At 45.8% G+C, this 12,515-nt stretch overlaps 1 protein-coding gene across 3 annotated transcripts in view; it reads right to left on the reverse strand.

Annotated features, from left to right (window-relative positions):
* Bcat1 (branched chain amino acid transaminase 1) overlaps positions 1 to 12,515 on the reverse strand; it is a 71,550-nt gene that overhangs the window by 6,105 nt on the left and 52,930 nt on the right. For all 3 annotated transcript variants that reach the window (XM_034511609.2, XM_034511608.2, XM_034511610.2), the window contains exons 7-10: positions 11,926 to 12,068; positions 5,633 to 5,718; positions 3,439 to 3,579; positions 973 to 1,047 (exon numbers count right to left, since the gene is read on the reverse strand). In XM_034511609.2, the coding sequence (XP_034367500.1) occupies positions 973 to 1,047; positions 3,439 to 3,579; positions 5,633 to 5,718; positions 11,926 to 12,068 (445 nt within the window). The remainder of the gene's footprint in view (positions 1 to 972; positions 1,048 to 3,438; positions 3,580 to 5,632; positions 5,719 to 11,925; positions 12,069 to 12,515) is intronic.

Genomic DNA, 12,515 nt, shown 5'->3' on the forward strand with positions numbered 1-12,515 from the left:
ATAAGCAAACAGGTAAATATTGAAGTTGTAAACATTCAAAATTCAGAATTAACAGCAATTGTATCTAAGTGCTGGATCTATAGATAAACTAACCTCCTCTCTCTTTCTTCTCACCTAGGTCTGGGAATTGGGACGTGACCTGACCTTACCACATGCTAGGTAAAGACAGCACGACTGTATTCCAGCCCTGTCTCTTATTTTTAATATATTTTCCATTTTAACAATAACATGTTATACTTTTATATTCTTTTTTTTAATCTATTTATTTTATGTATGTGAGTACACTGTAGCTGTCTTCAGACACCCAGCAGAGGGCACCAAATCCCTTTACAGATGGTTGTGAGCCACCATGTGGTTGCTGGGAATTGAACTCAGAACCTCTAGAAGAGCAGTCAGGGCTCTTAACCACTGAGCCATCTCTCCAGCCCCATGTTATACTTTTAAATCAGAATTTTAAGTATTGAAATTTGCATTTATTCTGGAATGATAGCTGACTTGATGTCTTTCACAAGGACCCCGCTACCCTTTCTGTTTTTAACCATCTCTCTTCCCCCTTCTGCCTCACTCAATGCTCATCCCATCAAGAATATCTTCCTGAAGTTTAAATTACGCCTTGAATCACACCACTTCCCCCCTTCCCTTTGTGGTTCTAACACAGGGAGGACGACATGCTTTAGCACCAAACATGGGCTCTCTCATTGGACAACAACCTGAACCCCAAGGAGATTTTTTTAAATATATTTTTTCTTTTATGTATCTGGGTATTTTACCTGCATGCATGAATGTGCACCATACGTGCGCAGTGCCTGAGGCACCCACAAGAGTAGTACCAGAACTCATGGAACCAGAGCTGTGAACTGATGAGGGGGTGCTGGGACATGAACCCAGGTCCTCTACAAGAACAGCAAATGCTCTTACCCCCTGGGTCATCTCCCCAGCTGGCTCCCAACCCCATGTGGTAAAAATGGCTACCTGGATATCAGTCAGCTTTTCCAGGATGCGACTTGCAAGCTTAGGGCCATTCTCCATTGTTGGGATGTGCAGCGTCTGAGGAAGGAAGGAGAAAGGAGTCTGAGGGTGTGAGGCACACATGGTGCTAACGGGCAGGTCATTCCTACAACATGAAGGCAATCATGCTAGACCAAGAGAGGCACTGACATACTGCCACCATGTGCTACCCCCCAACCTGAGTCTTTACTGAGAACTTGAATAAAAACCAGTCAATAAATGACAACATATTCATTTTCTATTGACTCAATCGAAGGCATAAAAGGTTTGAATGCCGTTCCTCAGGGTGGATTAAGGAATTCAGAATAGAAGTGGTCCCTGAAATGATAGACTAACTCAACCCAGGAGTCTAAGAACCCACAGGATAAATAATTGCCCTCTACTGAACACACTGGCAAGAAACCAGACCTCAAAGATATTTCACAACAAATGAAAGCAAGTCATTTCAAAGGGATGAATTAAAGTAAGGCTCTTCTTTTACATAAGGGGTTTCTGAACCTACATCTGGGCAAGGCGTACCTCCACGGGCCACAACTCCCATGGGAAGACAAGATTAAATTCCTAGCTGAAAGAGATCTCATGCCCTTGGCTTGTATCTGAGCTGTGCCTGTTCATGCCTTGCTGGCGGGCTGGCTTTTGATGCTTTGATATTTAGTAGATAGCTCATATTCTCAAACACTCTTCTTATTACACCTTTTAGTATAATACGATAATTAGGAACCCTCTGGGCTCTGAATGACTCCCTAAAGCATTTAGGAGAAGCATTAAAAACAAGTTAACCTTTGTAAACTTTTTATTTCTAGAGTAGAGTAACAATTGGATTTTAGTTACTAAAATGGACAAATAACATACCCAGATATTGCCATAAAATGCCCAGACTGGACCCTTACAGTCCTTTCTTCCTCCCTTGGCTTTACTCTACCCCTCCCTAGCATGCGTGCCTCCCTCCGCCCCTGTCTCTCTGCCATATCAACATAAAACCAGGTACTTTCCCCACTGTGAAATATCTGCATGTCAAACTGCATCAGCAGCCAGCCCTGAGAAGCAAATTCTAAAGTGTTAAGCAAAACATAATAACAAATAATGATGATGATAATTAATAGTAATGATAATTAATAGTAATAATAATAACGATCAACCCAGTCAGCTGAGATTAGAATGTTCGATTCATACATTGGGGGAATTTATATCTAAGAAGTCATCAGGAGTAGTAAGTCTTGTCAGAATAACACCTATCCACCTACAGAATAAAGCCTACACAGTTACAGACTGCCGACATGCCCACAGAGTACCATCTACATATTTATGGAACACCTGTAAAGTGATTCCTGTATCTTTGCACTGTAAAGACAGAGGCTGACAGATGTGCATGAGGACTGGATGTTTTCTACGAAAGGGAAAGCCCTCCAACTAGCAAAATAATGCATACATGACCCAAGTACAAGTGGATTAATGGGGGCTGGAGAGACGGCTCAGTGGTTAAGAGCACTGACTGCTCTTCTAGAGGACCCAGGTTTGACTCCCAGCACCCACATGGTTGTCTGTAACTGCGGTGTCAGGGGATCCAGAACCCACTTCTGGCCTCCACAGGCACCACACACACGGTGCACAGATAGATGTGCACACAAAATACCAATACACATGAAATAAAAGCAAATAAATCAGGTTTTTTTTTTTTTTTTTTTTTTTTTTAATGGTTTTTCGAGACAGGGTTTCTCTGTATAGCCCTGGCTATCCTGGAACTCACTCTGTAGACCAGGCTGGGCTTGAACTCGAAAATCTGCCTGCCTCTGCCTCCCAAGTGCTGGGATTAAAAGCATGCACCTGAGGACATCACTTGAAATGTCTGTGCAGTGTTCTACCGAACCCTGACAACGGCAACGGACAAGTGAACTTTGACCTCACATGCATTCTGTGTACCTGAGGCCACTCCACTCCTAATTCGGCAGAGGTCGGAAGCACAGTTGCCCCGACCATCGACACCCAGCTGCCTCTTGTGCAGCCTTCGTCAGCCGGCTAGCAGAACCAGGTGACCTCAGAAGTCTCCTTTCTGACCGAGTTGGGCTCACACATTTGCCAAGGTCGGGGCTGGCTTGCTATCATGATTGAGTTCTCATGAAACCACTAGGAAGATGCAAGTGCTTGGGCCAACCCAGGCCCATCCACTGACTTCATTCAGTTACAGGTAAATGTTTGTTTTTTAAATTCCATTCATTCATCTACTTGCTTATTGTGGGGGGTGGGGGCCGTTTGCAGGCAAACACAAGAGGTCACAGGTAAGCTTTCACAGTCACTTTCTATTCTTCCACTACGCGGGTCCCAGGGACTTAAGTTCTCAGCCTGGATGACAAATATCTCCAGCACTGTGCCATATCAGCAGCCCTGGGCAAAGGGCTAGGAATGACAAACATATACAACTGTTTGTCTTACCTGGCCGTTGTACAGAATATCTGAAACTGGGCAGACAACGCAGGCTGTCCCTGAGCCAAACATCTCCTTCACTCTGCTCCCCTCCAGGGCAGTGGCCAGGTCATCCATGGTGAGGTGTCTCTCGATTACCTTAAACTCGCCCTGTTTGGAAGGTTAAAAAGAGGAGGAAGAGGAGAAGGAGGTCGGTGGTGGAAGAAAAGAGAAGAAAAAAAAAGAAAATTAAGTTACTATGTATCTTTGTATCTTTGGATCTGGCTGATCTTGGATGGTGTCATAATGGTCCCCTGGGGGGAGCAGGAAAGGGCACACTGTGTGATTTTCCCAACACCCTGAGCAACCTACTTCCAAATCACAGCTTTCAGATGAAATAACTTGTCTAGATGTTCACCTTGGAGTGGTGGCACGCTCTCTCACATGGCTGCTTTAACACATGCGTGTTGTCATGGATCTCACACTCTGACTCCATCTAAGAACCACTTAATGCATTTAGCACATTGTCTGTGTCCTTTGTGATAAAGGAGAACAACGCATTGCCTCATACGCTGGTACAATAACTGCCGTTGGCCTGGCACACACCATAGGCCAAGGTCGTTAATGCTGAAGACATCCTCTCTATGTTACAGTTGAGGATGCTTGGGCTCCAGATGGGGAGGGGCTTTCCCAAGGCCAAACAGCTGGTAAACAGTGGGAACTAGATTTGAACTAAGCCTCATCTGATGGCCTTCAAAACTGGGGGAAAAAAATCATAAACTGAGCTCAGAGAGCGGAAGTAGTCACTCTTTGTCAGGAGCCAGTGTTTCGACTTTAGATAAGAAATTCCAGTGAGAGCTGTTGCGATTTTGAACAAAATTAAATAAATTATTAAACAAGTAAGTTCCAGAAAATCAGCGAACATTACTGAGAACTGCTGAGGTCTGCATTCTGGAGAGAAGAAACAGAAAAAATAATCCTTTTGTAAATCAACAGAACAGTGTCTGCCTGGCTCACCCTTGTCTGGGGATTAGCTCCCCTGTCTGTCCAGCAAGCTCTGACCCCAGTGCCTTTTGGCATTTTCAACAAAGCTTTAAACTAAGCTTCAGTTAAGGAATCAAGAAAACCCCTCCAGAGTAACCTATTCCTCCAGAATAACCTGTATTCCACACCTGGGAGCCAGAGATGTGAAGGCTCACACTCAGCTTGTTAGCCGACCTTCTGTGCTTGGTTAATTCGTTCTCTTAATAAAACAGAAATTACTGAGCTTCAAAAAACTATCTTTCCAACTGCAAACATATTTGGGACAGGGCAAGCTGTTGAAATTAAACCAGCAGCTTGCAAATGTCGTGCCCAATGTGTGCCAGCCAACAGGCAGCAGTTGGGTTTTGTCTACTCTGGACTTGGTAGGATTATATAGCTCACAGACTGTTTTCAGTCTTCCAGAGAAACTGCTGGTCTGCTCCAAAATTATGTGCTCGTCCCAACATTTGTGTACTAGGACTGTCTGACCACTGTGTGCTGAAAACCTTTTCATGGTCTCTGGGGACTTTTGGGACACATGAGTCGTTAGTACCAGCCAAGAACACCTGCTAGCCCGTCAATTTACTGTACATCTTTCTTACGAACACCATGTCACTTCAAATAACAAACGCCCTAAGGCTCCACTCTCTGTCGCAGGGATGTGAACGTCCACAGAAAACAACATTACATTTGCTTTGAGTGTTTTTAGTTTTAAAATAAGCATGAGTGGAAATCTGAGACACTAGGAGCAGGGGGTAGTGCAGGAAGACAAAAGTAGGACAAACTAACATTACGTTGATATTGCTATGTGAATAAGGATCTGTAGCTCCTACTATAGCGACAGGTGTACCGGAATACATTGCAGGACATGTCATCAATGCGATGTGGAATACCTCACAGCTGAAGTTAAGGCTGAGTGGAAACATTCAGTGTGAACCAGGTTGGCTTAGAAGGCACCCTGTACACAGACCGAGGCTAGGATAGAAGCCCTACTCACTGTGACGTCTGGGTCAGCTGGTTCCCTACTAAGAAACGTTCTGCCAAAACAGACTTTCTAGTGAGAGCTTCGCTCAGTATGAGATTTAAAGATTAGATAGCACAGGTAGGAGGTAGGGGGTATATCATTGCAGAGGGAGGCTCGTTCTGAGTGTGTGTGTGTGTGTGTGTGTGTGTGTGTGTGTGTGTGTGTTCAGGCACTCACCCACTGCTGTGTCAGCTCCAGAATGCTCTGCCTAGTCACTCCCGGGAGAATGATGCCATCTAGTGGGGGCGTTGCCAGCTCTTCTTCTGTCAATTAGAAACAGGGATGTTGGCAAGACTTCCCTTGTTAGACAACACACTGCAGCAGTTACAATTCTTAAAGCCATTTTAATAGAAGAACAGAAGAGACGGCTCAGTGGATGCCAACAGCTGCTGCTGTTCAGGACCAGAGTTCTGTTCTCACACCCACATAAGAGGATCACAACCGCCTGCGACTCAGCTCCAAGGCGTCCGGTCCCCCCTTCTGGACCCCACGGGCCCTGCACTCATGCACACATTCCTCCACACAGACACTCGGTTAAGAATATAACATATTTTCTTAAATAAGCAGAGACAGACAGATGACCCAGTGGGTAACGGCACTGGCTAATGAGTTTGGTCCTCTGGAACCTCTCAGCAGGGGAGAACTGACTGCCGTAAGTTGTCCTCTGACTACCACTCATGTGCCATGGCAGGTATGTACACATGTGTGCATGTGCACGCACACACACACACACACACACACACACACACAAATAAATGTTAAAAATGTTTAACCCAGAAAGGCAGTGTAACCTTGTGTAACCATCTTCAATTTATCACAATCAGTGAAACATTTAAAGAACAAGAGTAAGAATTAGTTAGAGGCTGGAGTCACAGCTCGGCTGGCTGTCCGGAGCACTTACTATTCCTGCAGAGGACCCAGCTCAGCACCGGACAATTGTCTATAACTCTAGTTCCAAGCATCCAAGTGCCCCCTACTGGCTGCCAAAGGTACCTGCATATACATAGAGCATATACACAAGCTAAAGAATACACAAACACACACACACACACACACACACACACAAGTAAATAAATCAATATAAATAAATAAATAAAAATTTTAAAATCAAGTCTATCCTCAGAAGTGATAATTAAGGAATATTCTTCAGGATGAGCATCCATGTCAAAATTATTCCTTAATTGATAAAAAAAAAAAAAAAATGGTACTTATAACAACACACATAACTTGCTCGGGACACAAGTCAGTTCCGCACCCAGCAGTTCTGTGAGGAGCCCGTTACCTCAGAACTGGGTAGCCTGAGCCGGAGAGATGATTGGTGGCAAGCATTTGTCAGGGGCCTGAGTTCAGATCCCAGCACCCGCATAAATGCTGGATGAAGTGGCTCACACTGGTGCTGCAGACATAAGGAGCTACTTCCTGGCCAATTAGTCTAGCTAAACCAGTAGCCGTGAGCTCAGTGAAAGACCTTGTGTCTCAGCACATAAGGTAGAAAGAAGCAAGAGAAGTCACCCTACCTCAGTCCTCCAACCTCCACATCCGTGCATACCACACCCCACTGGAACACACACACAAGGGAAGACACCCTACCTCAGTCCTCCAGCTTTTACAGCAGTATATAACACACACACACACACACACACACACACACACACAGAGCTCTTCCAGCGCTGCCTGCACACTGCCTTCAGAAGCCCACATCACCTGTCTTTCAAGCTACACAGGTGTTGCAGATTCAGAGTTTCCCACAGAGATCTGAAGGCAGTGGACTCAGGGGGAGGCTTCATGTCTTCAAAAGAAGAAAAGAGAAAACGCTAACATGGTCTCAAGAGACGGACTGCTACTCTGACTACACGGGGACCCCAAGTGAAGGCTCCACCGTGAGGGCCAGGCACAGCACTCCGACTGCATGCACCAGGCAACCCTCCAACACACAGGCTCCCCCTTTAAAGTCACTTTGGTGGACTCGGGGAGGAGATCAGTAGGTGAAATGCTTACAGAGAATCTGTGAAGCCCCGGGTTTGATCCCCGCACCACATGAATTGGATGTGGGTGACTTACAGATGTAATCCCACCCTAGGGAATTAAAGGCAGAACCAGGAATCCAAGGTCATCCTTAGATCAGATTTGAGACTAGACTGGGCTGCATGAACCCCTGTCTTTAAAAGAATCGTCCTTGGTAGTCAACATCTCCCTTTCCTTCCCACCGCTGACATCAAGCAATGTGGACCAACAGGCCTTAAATATCGGCATCTATTACAAAGATGATGACCCTTATAGCAGACAACCTGCCTAAGACCTACCCCCTGCTTGCAGAGGAACTCACAAATATGCTTAGAGAAACACCGGGTAGAAGCAGTGGGGGGATTGCCCTGGTGTTTTGGGATTCCCCCAGGACCTTGAATATAGATAGACCTAAACCAAGTTAATCCTTATTTTACCAGAGAAACAAATGTGTGTTTGCCCAGGCTGGTGACTGAGAAAAGGCTCAGATCACACAGCAGTGTCCCAGGCCTGGAGACTACTGCTGTCTCAGGGTGAGGTGGATCTAGGGTCTCTGCTCTCCATCTCTGTACGCCCCAGTTTCTGCACGATGCCTAGCCTAGGGAGGTACATAGGTTTTTGTTTTGTTTTCATGTGTATGGTTGTTTCGCTTACTTGTATGTATGTGTGGCACATGCATGTAGTGCCTGTAGAGGGCAGAAGAGGGCACCAGATCTGTAAGTGCTGGGAACTGAACCTGGATCCTTTGGAAGAGCAGCTAGTGTTTCTAACCATCACTGAGCCATTTCCCCAGCCTCCATAATAAGTATTTTTAAAGTTTAAAATATGAACAAGTGAATTCTCTTTGCTAGGCTGCAGCAGGGATCATTTGTTTTCTGAAAATCACTTTTTAGAAAGAAAGAGATTGGTCCTGGCCATGTTCCCAAGGTTACTTGTCATTTGTTAAGTGTTTGTGGTCTCAAAATAAATGTGTTTGGGATAACTCGTTAGCTAGACACAGAAATGCATGGATGTGTGTGTGCGTGCAGTTTTCACACACAGAGAGACCTTTCCTACAGTCAGTGCAACTCTCAGACAACACCGACTTAAACCCAAACAGCAGCGTTCACACGTGCAAAGGCTGTTCTGTGAAATGAATTTAGCCTCCTACTGTAACCACCAGCCTGAGGTCAAGAAACAGAACATCTGTCCCCTGGTTCCCAGACAGAGCCGACGACATGGGACATCTGTCCCCTGGTTCCCAGGCAGAGCCGGCGACATGATAGCATTTGGGTGAGAAGTATTCATTTTCCTCTGAAACCACAAACACCCTCCCAGGAGGCAGAGCGAGTTCCAGAACACCCGGGAGGAAACAGAGCCCCACAGACATGACTGTGACTCAGCAAATGCTGCGGTTGGTTCCTGTCCTGTGTTCTGTGGGCTGCTGTGCTCATCTGCCCCCATCCTCCAACCTCCAACGAGGAGAGCCGCAGGAGGGTTCTGTTTTCAGTGTTAGGTTATCAGTAAGACAGAGAAGAGGGGTAAAGAGGGAGGCCCAAGGGAGAGGAGCCTTTTGATTGTGTGAGTGTGTGTGTGTGTGTCTGTGTGTGTGTGCATGTGTGTGTGTGCGCGCGCGACTTTATGTCCAGGTACACAAGTGCCTGTTGACCTCCTGGAGTTGCAGCTGTGAGCCGTGAGCTGTCAGGCATAGGTGCTGGGAACTGAATAAGAGTCTTTAAAAAAAAGCAGAGCTTTCATCCTGATGCAACCTCTCCAACCCCCTTTGGCCTGCTAAACACCCCAGTGGAAGAAACACATCAAAACTAAAACTAGCTTGGGCAAAAGTTATAAAATCTAACCCTTAGTAAGGCTTCACGTATTTTGCAAGAGGCAGAAAACAAGCCCACTCATCCCTACTGTGACCTGGCACGTAAGCGTGTTCCATGACTTATGTCTGGATACGGAATGATTATTGACCAGGACAGTGTCTAGCTAGCTTGTGTGGCTATGATGTAGATGGTGGTTATGTCTTTGACATCTCCCATAAATAATGACTTTGCCTTTTCTGAATGATGTCTCTATTTGTGTCTGTGGTGCTGGTGGGTGGGGACTGAGTCAGGAGTGGCCAGACAGGAAGATGTCTCCTGAACACAGAGGTCAGCACTGGTCAGCTTCTTTCTACCATCACCTCGGATGTATGTTTATGTGAAGTGCCAGTCTGAAAGCCCCCAGATTCCAGCATAAATTTGGTTTTCTTACATTTCCAAGTACAAACAGCAGAAGACAAAGAAGCTGTCTGGTGTGCCTGGCTGAACCACATGCCCAGGGCCAGAGGACACCACCACCTCTGAACCTCCTCTTCCTGCCTCCATAGCAAATGAAGCCGGTGAGGAGAGGGCAGCTGCAAAGCAACTGGTTCTTTAAAAAATGGCCACTGAAGCCAGACTGGGAGCTTGTACGTGGAAGCATTCTTTGACTGTGTGTGTGTGTATGTGTGTGTGTGTGTGTGTGTGTGTGTGTATGAGTGTGTGTGTATGTATCCATGTGAGTGTATTGTGAGTGTGTGTGTGCGTGAGTGTGTGCGTGTCTGTGTATGTGTGAGTGTGTGTGTGAGAGAGAGAGAATATATATACATGTGTGTATGTGTATGTTCAAGCATGTGTGTGCAAGTATAAGCGTGTGTGCACACATGTGTAAACATACATGCAGAACCAGAGGACAACACTGAGTATCTTCCTCTCCTGCTCTCCAAGTTATTTCTGAGTCAGCGTCTCTCACTGAACCTGTAGCTCACCCTGTTGGGGAGGCCGACTGCTCAGGGACCTTCTAGGATTTGCCTGTCTCCACTTCCTGATGCTGGCGTTAGAAACATAAACAGCCACGCCCCTGACTTCATTCCACATTTGCAGTGTCTCTAATTACCATGAAATAAACCATCTACAACCATAAACAGGTCTAAAAAAATATGCTCCTAGGTTCTGTATACTTATCAAAATGCTAACGGTCAACTCGGGTCTACTCTGCCTCCTGCTTTATGTCACTTCACTCAACACTATATAAACTGCCAACATTTCCCTGAACTCATATCAAAGCAGACCCTGAGCATTCAGGATGCTAAAGATAGTCACACATGCTTATAATCACAGCATTCCACAGCCAGAGGCAGAAGGATTTCTGTAAGCTTGGGGCTGACATAGGCTAGGGAGTGGAACCCTGTCTTAAAAAAACAAAAAACAGAAACCTCAAGCCAGGTACTCTACAATTCCCTATATTCCTGACATACAGAATGGAAGGTCTAAAGTCCAACGTCAGCCCTGGAGGCATAACAAATTCAAGGTTATCCTGGGCTATACACATGGGACCTTGACTCAATAAAACAACAGACTGTCTGAGATTTACATGTAGTGCCCAGCAGGTGTCTACAAACATGGATCTGCTGGCAATCTCAGGATACACTAGGTTGTATTTAATAGCATCATTTATTCTGTGTGGGTATGTGTGGATACACTCATGCCAGGTCATACATGTGGAGGCCTGAGGACAACTTTTGGGGATCAGTTTGTTCTTCCCACCTTGTGTGTAGTGGGTATTAAACTCAGGTCATCAGGCTTGGAGGTAAGCTCCCCCACCCTCTGGTCTTCCTTGTGGCCCTAGATTGTAGGTTAATCAAATGGAAATGCAGAGAAAACCCATAGGGAATATGAGATGCTATCAACAGATGTAGAAAGGATACCAGTTCTGGAGAGAACTCTATGAGAAAGAGAGGTCGCAGAGCCCAGACAACAGCACCATGAAGTAAAACAGAAGATGATGGCGAGTTACAACCACACCTGGTGGAGCATGCCTGTAACCACGACCACTCAGCAGGCTCCCACAAGACAGCAAGATCTAGGTCAGCCTGGGGTACATGGTGAGTTAAAGCTAGCCCAGGCAACTTTAAGAGCCTCAACATATGAAGTAACACAGGTATAGCCCAAGAGAGAACTTGCCTAAGTTCAACTCACAGTTCTGAACAAAAAGGAGGTGTACACTAATTCTCCTCCCTATTGACAATACAGTTTACTATAGCATGGTACAGAGCGAATGATCACTGAACTAACCAAGATGTTGTGACACTGAAGGATGTTATGACACCAGGAGAGGGCAAAGGGGAGAAAAAAAAAGATCACTTTTTTAGGGGAAAAAATTATGTCTGTGTTGTGTCTACGCATTATGAGTACAGTACCCCTGGAGTCCAGTAGAGGGTACTGGATCCCCTGAAACTAGAGTCACAGACAGTTGTGAGCCAGTGTGGTTGCTCAAAACGGAACCCAGGTCCTCCTCAAGAGCAGCCAGTGCTTTTACATGCCGAGCCATCTGTACGGCAGCTGAGTTTGAAATCAGGCGCAAGCTTCTCAAGCCAAAGGAGTGATCAGCTCAGACTTCATTTATCCAGTGAAGAGAGCCTTTGCTGCGATCAGCTGTCAAGTCACCAAAAAAGTGATTACCTCCATCTTCGTTTATCCAGTAGAGGAAAAGATTCATTGTGCCTACTTCAGTTATCTGGTTGTCCTTGCCGTACAGCCACAGGACCTGCTGACAGCCGTTCTCTACCGCATCGCACTGCGCCAAAAGGGACGCTCCATAATTGCTGGTGAGGAAAAGAAGACCTGCTGTTATGAACATGCATCACCACTCTAACTGCCTCTATCACCATGCATTCCACTCTAACTGCCTCAGGCTTTTATTCATCCGTTTGAGTGAGTGTGTGTGCGCGTGTGAGTGTGTGTGTGTGTGTGTGTGTGTGTGTGTGTGTGTGTGTATGTGTATGTGTGTGTGTGTGTGTTAAGACTTGAGGGGGGCTCACTTCATTAGAAGGCCTGCTGAGCTTCTATCGGCAGATCCCACAGAGTGGCAAGAGTAAACCTACTTCCATGATTTTTCTCTGACCTGACTTCCATACATGCACTGTATGTGCATGCATAAACACAGACACACCAAAAGAGAAAAGACACACCAAAAGAAAGCAGCTGTTCCAGCCACTGGGACAGAGGACACATGTCTACCTGAGTCTTTCTCTTTCACTGCCAACCTCAAA

Source organism: Arvicanthis niloticus, chromosome 9, assembly GCF_011762505.2.
Source record: "Arvicanthis niloticus isolate mArvNil1 chromosome 9, mArvNil1.pat.X, whole genome shotgun sequence".
Lineage (NCBI taxonomy): Eukaryota > Metazoa > Chordata > Mammalia > Rodentia > Muridae > Arvicanthis > Arvicanthis niloticus.